Source organism: Centropristis striata, chromosome 7, assembly GCF_030273125.1.
Source record: "Centropristis striata isolate RG_2023a ecotype Rhode Island chromosome 7, C.striata_1.0, whole genome shotgun sequence".
In the NCBI taxonomy this organism is placed as follows: Eukaryota; Metazoa; Chordata; class Actinopteri; order Perciformes; family Serranidae; genus Centropristis; species Centropristis striata.
In genome coordinates this window covers 34,605,487-34,621,664 of record NC_081523.1, presented here as the reverse complement: position 1 = coordinate 34,621,664, position 16,178 = coordinate 34,605,487, and the positions used below count along the sequence as shown (strand labels likewise).

At 39.4% G+C, this 16,178-nt stretch overlaps 1 protein-coding gene across 1 annotated transcript in view; it reads right to left on the bottom strand.

The window, feature by feature from the left end:
- Nucleotides 1-463: 463 nt before the first annotated feature.
- Nucleotides 464-16,178, bottom strand: part of LOC131974831 (protein mono-ADP-ribosyltransferase PARP14-like) — a 74,545-nt gene continuing 58,830 nt past the window's right edge. The window contains exons 10-22 of the mRNA XM_059337314.1: nt 13,936-14,100; nt 13,270-13,345; nt 12,208-12,322; nt 10,688-10,837; nt 10,355-10,417; nt 9,259-9,444; nt 8,045-8,248; nt 7,825-7,943; nt 6,608-6,843; nt 4,803-5,077; nt 3,861-4,000; nt 3,499-3,673; nt 464-1,061 (exon numbers count right to left, since the gene is read on the bottom strand). Coding sequence (XP_059193297.1) covers nt 781-1,061; nt 3,499-3,673; nt 3,861-4,000; nt 4,803-5,077; nt 6,608-6,843; nt 7,825-7,943; nt 8,045-8,248; nt 9,259-9,444; nt 10,355-10,417; nt 10,688-10,837; nt 12,208-12,322; nt 13,270-13,345; nt 13,936-14,100 — 2,185 coding nt within the window. The 3' untranslated portion in view covers nt 464-780. The remainder of the gene's footprint in view (nt 1,062-3,498; nt 3,674-3,860; nt 4,001-4,802; nt 5,078-6,607; nt 6,844-7,824; nt 7,944-8,044; nt 8,249-9,258; nt 9,445-10,354; nt 10,418-10,687; nt 10,838-12,207; nt 12,323-13,269; nt 13,346-13,935; nt 14,101-16,178) is intronic.

The window sequence follows — 16,178 nt, the reverse complement described above, 5'->3', positions numbered from 1 at the left end:
AATTTGTGCTCCGTCAGCACTTCTCTAAGGTTAGGGTCAAACAATTCCTGATTCGGCCTTAAAAGACAGTTTAAAGAGGAAATATATGATGTTAACTTTTGCTGCCAGACTTTTTTACTATTTTCTTTCTTTTCACAGTCAACATAAATTGATCATCAAGTGTTGAGTTTCCTGAGCTAGGTGAGATGTTTCTTCAGGGTTCAATGATAATCAGACATATTACTAATATTAGTGGTGCTTTGGAACTTATCTGCTGAATTAATGAGGCCCAAATTTATTTTGCGGCTCCAGAGAAACATTTTTTCTTACTTTATTTGGCAAAAAATGTCTCTTGATCTCGCTACCCCTGCCCGTCATATAAAATCACCATAGATGTCAGTTAATAAAAACATTTTCTACATTTCCAAAGAAATCTAAAACCTAATCTGACTTTATGAATAATTACCTGACAGGAGAAAATGCCAAATTGTGGCAGAAGTCCTTTATTAATCAGTTTTTCAGACCAGATTTCATAACAGAAATAACAACGTGAGCGATTTCAAATGAAGAGAAATGTTGACATACATGCTTTTGTTTTCATCTTGAATATTATTTTTTTTAAATCTAGCTAGTGTTTAGAAAACAAATACAGAAAACAAGAAAAACTGCACCTGCAGGAAATACGCAATGTTATCGATTATTATAGATTTTATAAATGGTTTTGTAGACTGCTGATTTAAGGTACAAGACAAATAATAGAGGTAAATATTAATCAGAAGTGAAGTGTAATGGTAGGCTGACTCATGTGAATGTGATCAGGTACTCTGGGTACGCCTGCACGTCATTGAAGACTACAAAGATGGTCGGGTTCCCATTTTGATTTGCAACGCTGTCGTACAGATCTGCAGGATTCGAGGTCTTGGAGGGCGGAGTAATCATGCCACTTCTTCCCTGGGTGAAGTCTCCGACCAGGACCCGAGCCTGGTACATGCGCTTGTAGCCGCTAGCATCTGGTTGGGCGTAGCCTTGAGCCGAGTAGGTCGGGTTCACCGCAAAGTACGAGCCATTGCCGTACATCGCACCTGCAGAACAAACAGAGGAAGTTTATCACAAAGTTAATATATCAAAACAATGTTTGTTTGTTTGTTCAGTAGGAAGACTGAAACATTAACACTCTGAACACCACCAACACACCGGCTTTAAAAGTATGTTTTCTTCGAAAGATTGCCAAAAATACACCGTTTATCATAAACAGGCATCATCGTCAGAGTTTAAACTTTACGACGGTTCTTGAACGCACCATGTCGTCACAAACATTTCCGTTATGAAAAGTGACCAGAACTTATCTTAAAATGTTGATATTTGTGTCAGAATCTCTTTATTCTCCATGTGTCATTTAAAATAAAGCGTTTGCACTAACCAGATCCTGTTAAAAACATTAATTTCTGCTCCTCAGAGACACTGTGAAAACATGATTGATTCTGCTGAGACCAACGGTCACGTGACAAATATTCACTGAAAATATGCTTACACAGAGCAGAGAGGAGAGGACAGGAGAGGTTGTTTACACAAAGCAGAGAGGAGTGGACACACACACATATATATATATATCTATATAAATATATATATATGTGTGTGTGTGTGTGTGTATATACACACACACATATATATACACGTTGGGCCTCATTCACCAATATCTTCTGAAGAATCTTCTTAGATTCTTTCTTAAATCCTTCTTAAGAAGATTTCTAAAAAGACCCTACGTCAGATTCATCAACGTGTTCTTAAGCCGCTGAATTGTTCGCAGCCGTGTTCTTAAATTGATGAATGCCATCTCCTCGTACGTTCAGCGCGCGTGCCAGGTGAGTCTAATTAACATAGGATTAGCATAGGTAACCACCCATTAATGCCCATAAAAAGGACTGCAGGGCTGTGTGTAGACGCCACACAGAGGAAACAGCAACAGAATGCCTAAAGCAAAGCGTAAATCCGTTGGAGCACAGGAAAATAAATAAATACGTAAATAAATAAAATTAGCAGCCTTAGTGCAGGTTGCAACAACACAAACATTTTATTTTCTGGAATAATACCTTGAAACCACAATATGTAACTGGCCGTACAGGCCAAACTGGTCAGAGAGTTGGACTGTGATTACTTTATCAAGGACTTTTCCTCGAAGAAGGCCAGTAAAAAGCCAGAGGTTTAGGTGAGTAGTTTCTAGGACTGTAGCCGGTATCTGAGTACTCGGCATCCGAGTGCCGCGTCGACACCCCGGTCGGACGGTCGGTCTTAACACATTAGCGTGATTTAGTGCATTTTTTTATTACCATTACAACATGACTCCTCCATGGCATGTGCCTGTATTTGTGTGTGTAAGTGCGTCTGTGTGCGCCGGCCAGCGCGAAGGAGAGAGAGAGTATTAATGGGACACTCTGGATGCGCTGGTTGATAGTTTTTTTAGGTGGTTACCTATATTTTAATTAATACTACAAGGGCTGGCTATTTGAGCGTTCTGTCTCTCCCATAATATATGTATCGTCCTGTACATGGCAGGTGCCAAACAAAACAGACCTAAACTGACAGTAATGTTGTGTGGTTGTGTGCGCCGGGGTTGTTATGTGCGTAGTGGAAAGAGCGCCGTTGCACGTGCACATAATGCGTGTGTAGACAGGGGCTTGTGGTCATGATAATCCGTCTATGTATATATCGTCCTGTACATGACAGGCGCCAAACAAAACAGACCTAAAATGACAGTTATTTTGTGTGGTTGTGTGTTGGCCGGTGTTGTTATGTACGTAACGGGAAGAGCGCCTTTGCGTGCACACTTTGCGTTTGTAGGCACTAGGCAGGGGCCCGTGGCAAGTTTGTGTCCAGAGGTTGTGGACTGAGGGGTTGCAACCTTGGCTTGATTTTATTTATTTTTTATCACAGATGAAGTCCCGCAGAGCCAACTTGCAACAGAACCAGAACGGACAGAGCCCTCCTGCAGCAGTAATATATATGCCATTGTTTTGTAGGTCGTGGAGAAATGCCACCTATAAATAGGGTGGTATCATTAACGGACGGCATGATTTCCAATTTACTTGATTCATGTTAAAGCTTTGACACATTTAATTTAATTAAAATGAAAAATGAAAAAAAAAATGAAATGAATAAATAAATACATAAATATGACGGAAATTTCACTGTAATGTATTTTATTTAACTTAACAAAAGAAGACAACACAACCATGCCAACATGTCAGCACTGAAATGTGCTTAAGAGTACTCCTGAGTGTTCGTAGGATTTGTTCTTACCTAAGAAAAATCCTGGATAAGAACAAAATTCATGAATGCCACAATCTTCGTAAAATCTTCGTAAGTAGGACTTAAGAACAAATTTGTTCTTAAGAACGGTTCGTGAATGAGGCCCATTGTTCTCACTTTTAGCCAAGATTGTTCTGATTCCATAGAGCTGCAGGACTTGATAGATTGACTGACTGATTGATTGTTTGATTGATTTATCAATTGATTGATTACCGTGAATTCCTGCGTAGCTGCGGTTGAAGCCCCGCTTGTTGATGAGATCGATGGAGTTGGCACCGGTGCCATGGTAGAGTATCCTCTCGTTGTTTGTGTGTTTATTCTTCACCTCCATCTGTTTCTTCATCAGCTGGTAGCTCTGCCACAGCGTCGCATTCTGGACTCGTTCAATCTACCAAAACAGGTACAAAACAACACTTACATGGTAACATCCCTCCTGTTATTATCCAAAACAACATTAACTCTTTGTAGTTTCTGACTCCTTCTCATTCTGTCTGTTTATAAACCTAAACATGTTATGTAATATATAAAAATGACTCTTAAATAATACAGTTAATAATAACTCAGACTGAACGTACGCTGAGGATGTTGACAGTGAGGCCGGTCTTTGTGAGTTCTGCCACCACGTCGTTGTATTCTTTGGATCCGGGGCTCAGAGAGAACAGTTTGAGCAGGTCGCCCTTCATGTCGTCCCAGTGTGACGGCAGAGCGGCGTCATCTGCAAACAGAGTGATGGGAGTGTTTATTTCAGGGCGAGAGAGACAGTTTAGAACAGGAACATGTTGTCCCTGCAGCCTGCAGTCTGTCAAACATCCTGCAGGGGGCGCCACCGTCCGGTCCTATCTATCACAATACAAACTGAGACGACTTCTCACCTCATTTATTACCTCAGAAAAACTTCTCTATGGTCTCAATCTCTAGTTTCGAGTCTTCTTCAAGACAATCTGATGTTACTGTGTAAATAACGGTCCCATTCAGAAGAAAACCGATGATAAAGCAGAGTGTCAATGCGTATCCATGGTAATGTGGACATCTAAACACAACTTTGACCCTTTCACCACGTTTTCCCTTCATCATAGTTTATTTCAACATTTCTTCATTTAAAAATGTCTTGTTGACCCCAACAAGTCGCTGTTAAGTTTCTTCAGTAAAAGATGTAAAAATGACAAAAAGAAAGACCAAAAATTACCAAAAAGGATGTAAATAGTACCAAAAACAACACAAAATGACTAATGAAAGACACAAAAGAGCAACAAAAGACATAAAAATGACCAAGTAACAAACATTTAGTTTCAGCGTTAACAGTTTATTTTTTTAGATACGCCTGTCCTCGCTCCTCCACAGTCCAGATCTGGTCTCTCCCGGTTTCAACAAACAACGATGGAGACAGACTTAACGCCGAACCCAATGCTTCAAACATCCACAAACCAACGGGGGGCGTCACCGTGACTACGTCCTTTATTCATAAATGGTCTGTGGTAGGAACATGTTGAATGAGAACAACAGAAACAGTCACTGACCTTTCAGCTCTTTCCTGAGGAGCTCCACCTCTCTACGCTTGTTGGCTGACACCGCTTTCTTCATCAGTACTTGAGCGTTGTACTTGTCGTTGTTGATCTTGATAGGAACGCTCTGCTCTCTCTTCTCCAGCGCCTCCTCCAGGCTCAGGTTGGTGTAAATGTCAAAGGGCACCATCACGCCGCTGCGGTCCTCAAACTGCCACTCCACCGGGCCGCTCAGCATCAAGGCCTTGGTCTTCAGGTTCTCCGACCTCTCCACCTTCCGGATGATGTCCCTGATGGTGAGAATATTTAAAGGAATCTGTTAACATTTGAGATATATGCTATATGCTTGAATTTAACCCTCTGAAATGTATGTTTTCTTGCTTTCAAAAACGCCAGAAATACACTGTTCATAGAAATCATATACACTCTTCATAGAAAGAAACGGGCATTGTTGTTGGACTGTTCACTTTTTTACAGTCTTTGAATGAGTCATCAGTCATCAGTCATCAGAAAGTAGCTATTGGCTGTCCTAAAGTCAAAGCAGAAGTCGCTAAATGACATCATCGGCTAATTTGCATAATTGACCATGTGCCTGTTCTTGTAATGGACGCTGTAGGAGAGAGGAATAATGTTGTGGGAAAGACAAAAAAGTAAAAAACACCCTAAATATGTTTAGAACTGCAAATGCACCGTCTTCTGTCACATTTCCAACCCTCCTCCTTTATCTGGACCAGCTGAAGTGACCCAAAAGAGACACTCTGACTGTGAGACAGTTGGTGGCGACTTTGTGCATGTGGGATTTATTTGCAGACTGGACACTAAGGGGTTAACATCTCCTGCTCTGACTGCAGCTGGGAAAGACTGCAGCAGGAGGACTGGGCCGCATGTGAGTGCTTTGGGACGAGGGAGGGCCCACAGCAGCACCTGATCGTTAAGAAGAGTAAGAACGAGTCTACAAAAGTCTTCAATAACACCAGAAAAAGTCGCTAGATTTGTCGCTAATCGCTTTTCTGGCAAAGAGTCACGAGAGGGGTCTGAAAAGTCGCTTAGTTGGCAACAATGGTCATCAGGTACAAACGTTTCCATAAGAAAAAGTGGTTCAAATTTGGATATTTCTGTGAAAATGTCTGAGAAACTTCTCAACTTGTGTTTTCCTGTTTTTTGATTTCTGTCATTCAAACTGTGTTATTCTGCACAAAGACATGTTTGAGTTGGTCTATGAATGTGCTGATTCCATAGAGCTGCAGGACTTATAGATTTATAGAGATTTTATAAATGCTTAAAATGCGTCAATTATGGTCTGTTGATACATATCAGAGCATAATCTCCCAATAAATGACAGAAAAACACCATATTATGGGATGTCCAAAAATTATGCTCTCCCAAAAAAAGTCATACTATAGCATGTCGATTTCTTGTCAAAAATGGTCAAATTTTAAACTGCCTAAAATGCTTAAAATGGACCAATTATAGTCTGTTGATAGATATTATAGTATAATCTGTTAAAAAATGACAGAAAAACCCATAATATGGTTTGCCCAAAAAACTGAAAAAAAGTCATATTATATGTATTATGGGATGTCCAAAAATGACCCCCTCCAAAAATTTAGTAGTTTAGTTAAATAGTGAAAAATAGTGAAAAAAGCACCATATTATGGGATGTCCATAGAGCTGCAGGACTTATAGATTTATATAGAAACTCAAGGACACAGAGAGGAGAATGTAGAAAGAGCAAAAAACCTCCATTCAGGGTTGATAAAGTAGTGATACATGACCACAGTCCTGAATAATAATCCTCCTGCTCCTCAGGGTTTGTGTACCTGACTTCAGCCTCGGCGGTGTAGACGTCTCTGGTCAGACCCTCCAGCAGGATTTTGGGCTCCTGGTCCTCCTGCCCCTGGTCCAGACGGATGCTGACTGTCAGCTTCCTCTGCAGGGCCTTCAGCTGGTCCAGGTCGGCCTGCGTCAGGTGGCTGATGTACTTGTCTGTGATGGTTCTCTCCGCCTGCTCGGCCACGATCAGCTCCTCGATCCTTCTCTTAGCCTGCCTCACAGCCTGCAGGGGAGAGGCGTGTTCACACATTAACATTTTCATATTGATTCCTCAACAATAGTTTGTGGACGACCATGTTAAAGTCCTGAGTTTGGCCTTTTGGCTGTTGCCATCTTTTGAAACCAGAAGTCCTCTGGAGTGTCTTCTAGTACGACTGAACATTAACCAAGACGTTTAACAGTCAATAAGATAATGATCCAACTTCTTATTTGATTTGTGACCTCAGTAAACATTCTCTTAATGAGTTTATGGCCTCAATCGTAGTTTCAAGTCTTTGTCAATACAGCATGATGTTCATTTAGTAAATGATGAGTCAAATATACCCCTAGTGGTGAAATTAGGTATACTGGTCTGTCTCAACTGTCTCAACAGTCATGAAATGTCACAGCACAGTGTGCCGTGAAAAAAAAGTTTTAAAAAAAGTGTAAAAAAACTAAAAACAAAGTGACATAGTATGCCATCAAATATCTCCCCAAAACATTGAAAAGATAAAAATATAAAGTAATTATATAGTATGACATCATTAATGTCTTGAAAATTTCAAAAAAGTAAAAAAATCCCATAGCATAAAAAGTAAAAAAAGAGTCAAAGTATAGTATGACATCATATAATTAAAAAAAAGTTAAAATATAGTATAACGTCTAAGAAGTAAAAGAAAAAAAGTCATAGTATATTATGTCATCAAAAATGTATAAAAATGTCAAAAAAATGAAAAAAAAAATGAAAAAATCCCATCATCAAAAATGGTCAAATTTTAAAATGCCTAAAAATGCTAAAAAAAAAATGAAAAAAATGCATCAATTATAGTCTGATGATATATATTATAATGTAATCCGTTCAAAAATGATATGAAACCAACAGATTTTGAGACGTCAAAAATGTTGAAAAAGAAGGCATACAGTATGACGTCAAAAATGTTGAAGACTGAATGTGGCTTCAGTGTGGGAGCTGCAGCAGAGCTGAACAGTGATTAATTATGTTCACCGTGCTGTTGTCGGCACACAGCTGGAACACTGTGGGCTCAAACTCCTCTCGCTCCAGAACCAGGACTTCTGGGTTGGGTCGCTCCTCCCCCAGGCCCATGAAGAACGAAGTGACCGAGTCTGAGACACAGAAACAAGTCATTTATCAGGATTCTGTTCTCACCGTCAACAGGCTCACAGATATTTAGACGTATTTATGATAAGCAGAGTTTCTGAAATACTTTTGAACTCGGTGAAGACGCTCTTCTCCTCCACCTCCTCTCCCTCTCTCCTCTTCATGCTCTTGTGAAACTCGGCCATCATGGCGGTCTGGAAGATCAGGATCTTCACGCTGCGGACGAACCTCCGGTTCTTCTTCCTCACAAAGTCCACCATGGCGTCCACCATGGCGTCTGCCACTGCCGCCGGGTTGGCTCCGCCCTGACCTGATGGCAGACAGGTGATGTGATGGAAGTCTTTAAGCAAAAAATATATTTTCTTTCTGCTGTATTTAACTGAAGACCTAAAAATGTTTTTTACTTCGTTCTGTTTGTTTTTCACAGCGACCCAACTCTTTTAAAAAATATGTGTCTTTTGATACATAAATTAGTATAATCTGTTAAAAAATGACAGAAAATCACCAGATTTTGAGATGTCCAAAAACAGAGGACAACAAGTCACGCTATAGCATATTGATTGTTGTAAAAAAAAAAGTAATCTAAATAGTTAACACCATATTATGGGATGACCAAAAATGACCCCCTCCAAAAAAAGTCATAGTATAGCATGTCGATTTTAGTCAAAAATGGTCAAATTTTAAAATGCCTTAAAAGTGCTAGAAATTGGTCAATTATAGTCTGTTGATACATGTGGGAGTATAATATGGCCAGAAATTACAGAAAAACACCATATTATAGGATATCCAAAAATTACCCCCTCAAAAAAAGTCTGTTGATTTTTCTTATTGGTTTGACGTCATGGTATAATATGGCTGTTTTTTAAATAACTTTTTTGATGCCATATTATACCATAACTTTTTTCAACTTATTTGATGTCATGGTATACTATGACTTTTGAAATTAAATGAAAAAATTCCTAAAAAAAGTCATTGTATAGTCAAAAAGTAAAAAAACTCAGTAAATTATGTTATAAAAAGTTAAAAATGTATTCTTACTATCCTAAGTCATAAAGACCTCATTAAAATTCAGTATATATGGTGTCCCAACAATAAAATTAAGAAGTCACCGTATACAAAATAGAAGTTATAATAAACTATTACTGAAGAAGTAAAGAAATATCTAAACAACACAACTGCACAGGGAATCAATAAAATGATAGAAATGAAGAAATAAACATGAAACACAGGGAGAAAAAGATGATTTACAGGTATTAGAATTTAATTTCAGTCGCTTCAAGAGGGGAGTAAATATTGAAGCAGGGCTTTGTTTGCACCGACCTGTTCCCAGCGCCGGGAAGGAGACCGAGCTGAACTTGTTCTCCTCGCAGTACTTCAGCACCCCGTAGACCAGGTCCTTAATATCTGCAGGGTTGTTGACACCGACCACGTGGATGATGAACCTGCTGGGCAGCAGGCCGGCCGAGGTCAGGATGAACGGGCGAGGCTGGTAACCTGGAGAGCTCACTGCAGAGAGGAACACAGCACTCAGAACACAGACCTGACAGGAAACAGGAGCGTTCCTTCATAGCAGAGATGGAAGGATATAGTTAGCTCGGAGAGAGTAATAAAATACTTTTATTACGATATTTGAAGTCTGTTCTCATGCTCAATAATGTCTCTTAGTTATAGAATAAGTTGTTGCAGCAATTTTAACACATTTGGTGCTACATTTTCTCCATTTTTGTCCACTTGAATTTCCTCCCGAATCCCTCATTCAGACACCAAGACCTTTATACCAGCAGAAAGAAATCCATGCTGTGATCTGGTTTCAAACATTTACTAGATTTGTGTATTTCGTGTGATTGTATGTCAGCACTTGTGTTGTGTTGCTTATTGTGAATCTAGTGTGTCAGCCATCCATCCTCTGAATGCTCTAGGTCTCTAGTTTGTGGCTGTAAAGTTTCATGAGGCTGTGATTATCCTAGAGGTCACAGCAGCTCATTTTATACACTGAGCTCAAGTTTCACTCTCTAACATCATCACACATGAAGAACATTGGGCTCATTGAATCCACAAGAGTCTCAGCTCTCCAGTCAGACCCGATTTATGCAGCTCACAGACTGTTTAGGGACCCCAGGATGCACAAAGATTCACACAAAAGAGGACACAATAACACATTTTACTGCATGGTTTCTGCCCCAGACTGCATGAGATTATCATGAAGTGGGCATGTCAGTTTTCCTTTGCAAAACTTTAGCCTAACTAATATTTAAAGTCCTTCCAGCCGAGCAATTACAACATGGTACCAATGGATTAGTTCTTATAGTTTCATATATCCCATCGGATTGTTAAGGAGAGAAAAATATGCTAACAAAAGCTTGGGAATAGGGCAAACTGTGGATAAAGAAAAAAGGTTTTAATTCCAGCTACATACCAATCTTTGAGCACTCCAGCTGAACGGTTAATCCAGCGCTGTCTAAGATCGCCTTGGACACTCCTGGGGAATAATAAAGAGAGAAACAGGCCCAATAAATGCTGCTGCTGTGAGTCATTAAGGACATATGAAGGAAACACAAGTGTATTATATCAAATTACAAATGTAAGATGTTTTTTATCCTATTAAATCCAAATCCTGCGCACTTTTCATTCTCATTGAATATATATATATATATATATATATATATATATATATATATATGTATATAAAGATTGTTCAGTCGGGACAAACAGAGGAAGAAGACGAGGAGACCAAGGAGGAGATAGTCACCTAATTTGAGGGTAAAGTCCTGATTGGAGGAGTTGATGATGACGTCACAGGCCTCCTTGGTGATGTCTCCCGATGACACCTCGAGGGTGAGCTGACCCATCTGCATCTGATACACACCGAGGGAGGGGGACGACACCGGGCCGAAGGAGGCTGTCACACACACACACACACACACACACACACACACACACACACACACACACACACAGAGAGAGCTCATTTTAGCTTTATTATCTATACTGATACCGATAGTGACCTCACGTCTGCCCCTCTCTTGTGAATTATCTCAAGAACACCTTAAAAGGTATTCCTTCAAATTTGGCAAAAACATCCACTTGGACTCATAGATGAACTGATCACATTTTGGTGGTCGAAAGTCAAGGTCACTGTGATCCTAATGAAGGTGATTTTCCAGGAATGCCTGGAGGGAACTTCTTCAAATTTGTCACAAATGTCAACTTGGACTCAAGGATGAACTGATTAGACTTTGGTGGTTGAGGCTCAATAGTTATGGTCATTGTAACCATGATTACGGTGATTTTTCAGGAACGCCTGGAGAGAATTTCTTCAAATTTGTCACAAATGTCAACTTGGACTCATAGATGAACTGATCACATTTTGGTGGTCAAAAGTCAAGGTCACTGTGAGATGGTGAAAACTGATTTAATTTTGGTAGTCAGCAGCCAAGGTCACTGTGATCCTAATGAAGGTGATATTTCAGGAACGCCTGGAGGGAACTTCTTCAAATTTGTCACAAATGTCAACTTGGACTCAAGGATGAAAAGATTGGATTTCAGTGTTTGAAGGTCAATATGTACAACCACTGTGACCTTACATCTATCCCTTTCTTGTGAATGCAATATATCAAGAATACATTTAGAAAATTTCTTCAAATTTGGCAAAAACATCCACTTCGACTCAAGGATAAACTGACTGATTTTGGTGGTCAAAAGCCAAGGTCAACATCTGCAGTCATCAAATTTGGCACAAATGTCTAGATTTTGGTGTTCAACGGTTAAGGTCACTGTGACCTTACATCCATCCTTTTCTTGTGAATGCAATATATCAAGAATACATTTAGAGCATTCCTTCAAATTTTGCAAGAACATTCAATAGGACTCAAAGATGAACTGATCAGATTTTGGTGGTCAAAGATCAAAAGTCAAGGTCTCTGTAACAATGAACACAGCAACTCAAGAAAACCTTAAAGAAATTTCTTCAAATTTGAAACAAACATCACATTGGACTCAAGGATGAACTGATTAGACTTTGGTGGTTAAGGTCACTGTGACCTTTCATCCATCCCATCTCACGACTACATTATCTTGAGGGCATTCCTTCTCAAGTACTCAAGGGTGAACTGATTACATATCCAAGATTGTCAATAAATTTAACCCTTCACCTTCACGAATGTGTATTTACAGATAATGTCTGTTCGAGTCGTTTTGTATTCTCTCAGCAGTTTTGTTGTTCATGAAATTCAACATGAAGCTAAAAGTTTTAAGGAGGAGGCTTCTTACCTGTGGACTGCTGTGATTGTCTGACTGATTGGCTGACTGGCAACGATCTAATTTCCCGAGCTCCATGTCGGACACTTCTCTGGATTGTCTGACCTTTGAACTGCCTGGTGAAACACTGACAAACGAGACGTTGGCACGTGACGTTAAGCAGCTGGTTTTGCCAACTTTACACACAACACGAACTTTTCCATTTTCAAATTTGTCGTCTTTTCTTTAAAGTAATAGTTGTCACAGTCAGAACACGACGAATGAAGGAAAAACTCACGTCCACAGTTTGGCTGAACATCATGCTATCTGAACATGTCTGGCACGTGGATGCACACTTATGTTGTATCTTATTTATATTAATGTCTCTGAGATTCTACCTGTCACACACAACACAGAGGTTTCAGTCAGACAATACGTGGAGCCACAAATGTTCACTTGAACTCAAGGATGAACTATTTAGAGTTTGGTGGTTGAAGATCAATAGTTATGTGCACTGTGACCCTAGTGAAGGTGATAATTTAGAAACACCTGGAGGGAATTTTTTCAAATTTGTCAAAAACATGCACTTGGACTCAAGGATGAACTGATTAGATTTTGGCGGGTTTGAAGATCAAAGATCAAGGTCACTGTGACTTTGTGATCACAAATTCTCAAAAACACCTTGAGGGTATTACTTCAAACTTGCTACAAACGTTCATTTGGACTCAAGGATGAAGTAGAGAGTACATGTTGGAGGTCAAAGGTCAAGATCACTGTGAGATGGTGAACACAATATCTCAAGAACATCTTGAAGGAATTTTCTTCAAATTTGATTGACATAGAGCCTTTATACTGAAACACTTCTAATAAAAATGTAAAATAAAAAGGAGTTTTGTTGCCTTAGAAAATATGGAGAAACTGTCTGTTTGGATTAAAGTTTAACAACCGGAATTATCACTGAAGAGTTTGTTGCATCAACAGGAACCATTTCCGCCATCTGGTGGATATTTTTATATAAACCATCACATCTCCATGAGACACACATCATCATGAGTTAGTGCAGTTTATTGAAAACTCTGCTTTTTAAGTACTCACAGTCTGGTCCTCAATGTTCCCAATCTGCAGATTAATCTTCAGACGCTCAGCTGTGGTCTGCTCCACCCTGCCCGACCTACAACCAATCAGAGGACAGGATATATGTGGTGTGGTCACAGTTAAATGTCATCGTACAGGCTCCCTGGGCTCTCTCTGTTTCTTATTTTCACATTTTGGTGCTTTTCTTTCTGATCACTGATCATTTACCAGACCAAGTGTTAAAAATATCTCAAATAATCAACCAATCAATTCATCAAATTATATTTGTGGATGAGTTGACTCACAAGCTTATAATAAAATAAAATTAAAAAAATCTGAAAAAGAGAAAACAATAATAATAATTATTATTATATCAATAAATAAAGAATATACCACACTGAGGACGAGAAGATAAAAGCTAAAAAGACAAAATCATTTAAATGATTTGATTTGATCCATATAAAAACATGTTTGCACTTGAGGAAGTAATTGGTGATAAAAAGCAGATTTGGTGACAAACATGAGCCTGAAAATTGAGATGTGAGTCAAAGATCTGGTTTGTTTTGCACGTTGACTTGGAATGAGTCCAATTTTGGCTTTTTCAATGTGGTCATAAATATGTACAGCAAAAGCAAAAACAAAGATGACAGAAGAGGAATAAAACAGAAAGGAGAGCAGAAAGCTTACCCTCCATGCCAGACATGTCCTTTAGGGCTCTGACCTCCCTTACGACTCTCCCAGAATCCAGCTCCAGCTCCAGCTCCAGCTCCAGCTCCAGCTCCAGCTCCAGCTCGTCCACCAAACCGCCGGCCGCTGGGCGACTCGCTTTGACTTCGACCCCACTGATGACCGCTGGGAAGTGAGCGAGCAATAAGACATAAACATCCACCTTCCAACAAGTCTGATTCACACGATGCTCATTGTTTTTTCAACAGGTGTAGAAGTGAAAATGTTGCAGCGGTTGGTGTTTTATGGAAGCAAATAAGAGACATCAGTATTTGAATTTTAACAGCCACTGAATACTTTATATTGAAATTTAACCCTCTGACCCCCAAACCTGCCACTTTGAAAAGTTTGAAAAAATCCAGCGTTTATCATAAAAACAAATTGTAAAAACAGTTTCTGGTCTGGGAGCGATTGGCAGAAGATATTTCAGACTCAACATACTTCAACAAGTTCTAAAAAATGGAGGGAGTTTGGTTGGAAAAATTTAACACGTTTTTTTATCACACCCAAAATCAAAAATAAACAATTAGGCCAACAACAATATTGTTGGAGAAATTGTGGGCAACTGAATGCCAACCATTCTCATATATTTTGGTCATGTGAGAAAATACAATTGTTTTGGGAAGGGGTTTTAAGAGCTATGGGTGAAATTTTTGGGTATAATATCCCTAATGATCCACGGTGTATATATCTAGGACTGATACCAGATAATGTAATAGGTAAAGAAGACATATACCTGTTCAAGATCCTATCACTTGCAGCTAAGAAAGCCATTACAAGAAGTTGGCTGAGAACTGACCCTCCTGGACTGAACCACTGGCTGGACATTGTAGAAGAAATTCGATCAATGGAACAAATGACCCACAGTCTTAGAATCAAAACAGAGCTATATGTTGTAAGATGGACAAAATGGCATCTCTATGTGACAAAGTAGTGTTTACCCCCCTTGTGTTTTTGTATGTTTCTGTATGTGTTTTTATTGACTGGAAAAAATAAAGTTTAAAAAAAAAAAAAAACAGTTTCTGACGGTCCATGAACGGATCATTAGTGACAAAATTTCTGTTATAAAAAGTGACCAAAACTTCTGTTTAATGTTGATATTTGTGTCAGAATGTCTTAATTCTACATGTGTCATAACAATTATATATATATATGTATATATATATATATATATATATATATATATGATTAAATTCGGCTTCCGGTTTGACGATGTAGAGGACGGACGTGTGGAGTATACCTCCGTGTAATTTCGGAAATTTTGTTAAATACGCTATCCTTCCAAGCTTGTTTTTTCTGCGTAACGATTTCTTTTAAATAACGTCGCGCCAGACCTTCATAAGAATGAGTAAACAAACTCGGAACAAACAAACTTGGAAATGCTAATTATTGAACTGGAGAAATCGAGGAAAAGCGCGACTCTTGAGTCCATTACCTCCACCGTGGCTTAACACAATTTTCTGAGATGGAAACGGCCCTTTCGACCCATTCGAATAACATCACCAGCTTGGAGCGAGATGTCGCGGAGCTACGCTCTAAGCTAACTTTGATGACAGAGGATCACGGTACTCTCCAGGCTGCTGTGGAGAACTTGGTGTTGCACTTAAAGTGCCAGAATCTAAGAGTGATTGGGCTTCCTGAAGACATTGAAGGCAACAACCCGAGACAATTCATGACAAATTTAATCAAGGAAGTGGCAGCAGAGGCTCTATCAAACTCAACACCTGAACTAGATCAGGCCCATCGTAGTCTCAGACCCAAACCCCGTCAAGGATCTCGCCCTGTGATAGTGCGATTTCACCGCTACATTGATAAAGAGAGAGTTTTGCTGTGGGCAAAGGAATACCGCAACATGACTTTTCGGGGCCATAACATCAAGTTTTATGAGGTCTTCAGTGCTGCAGTAGCAAAGAGGAGAGCAGCTTTTAACCAGGTAAAATCATTGCTGTTTAAGAAAGAGATACGGTTCGGCATGATCTTCCCTTCAACGGTGTGACCCACATTTTTGACTCCCCGGAGCAAGCGGAGTGGTTTTACGAGGTTCGCATTCGTGACGCTTGAAAGAGGGAGCAAGCTGAACGATCACTGATGTGTGAGACTTACCGATTATTATGGGACCATTATCTTTATCTGACCTTTTTCTTTTTTTTTGCTGGACTTTTTTGAAATGGATCACTAACTACAAGCAATATACTATGACTCAA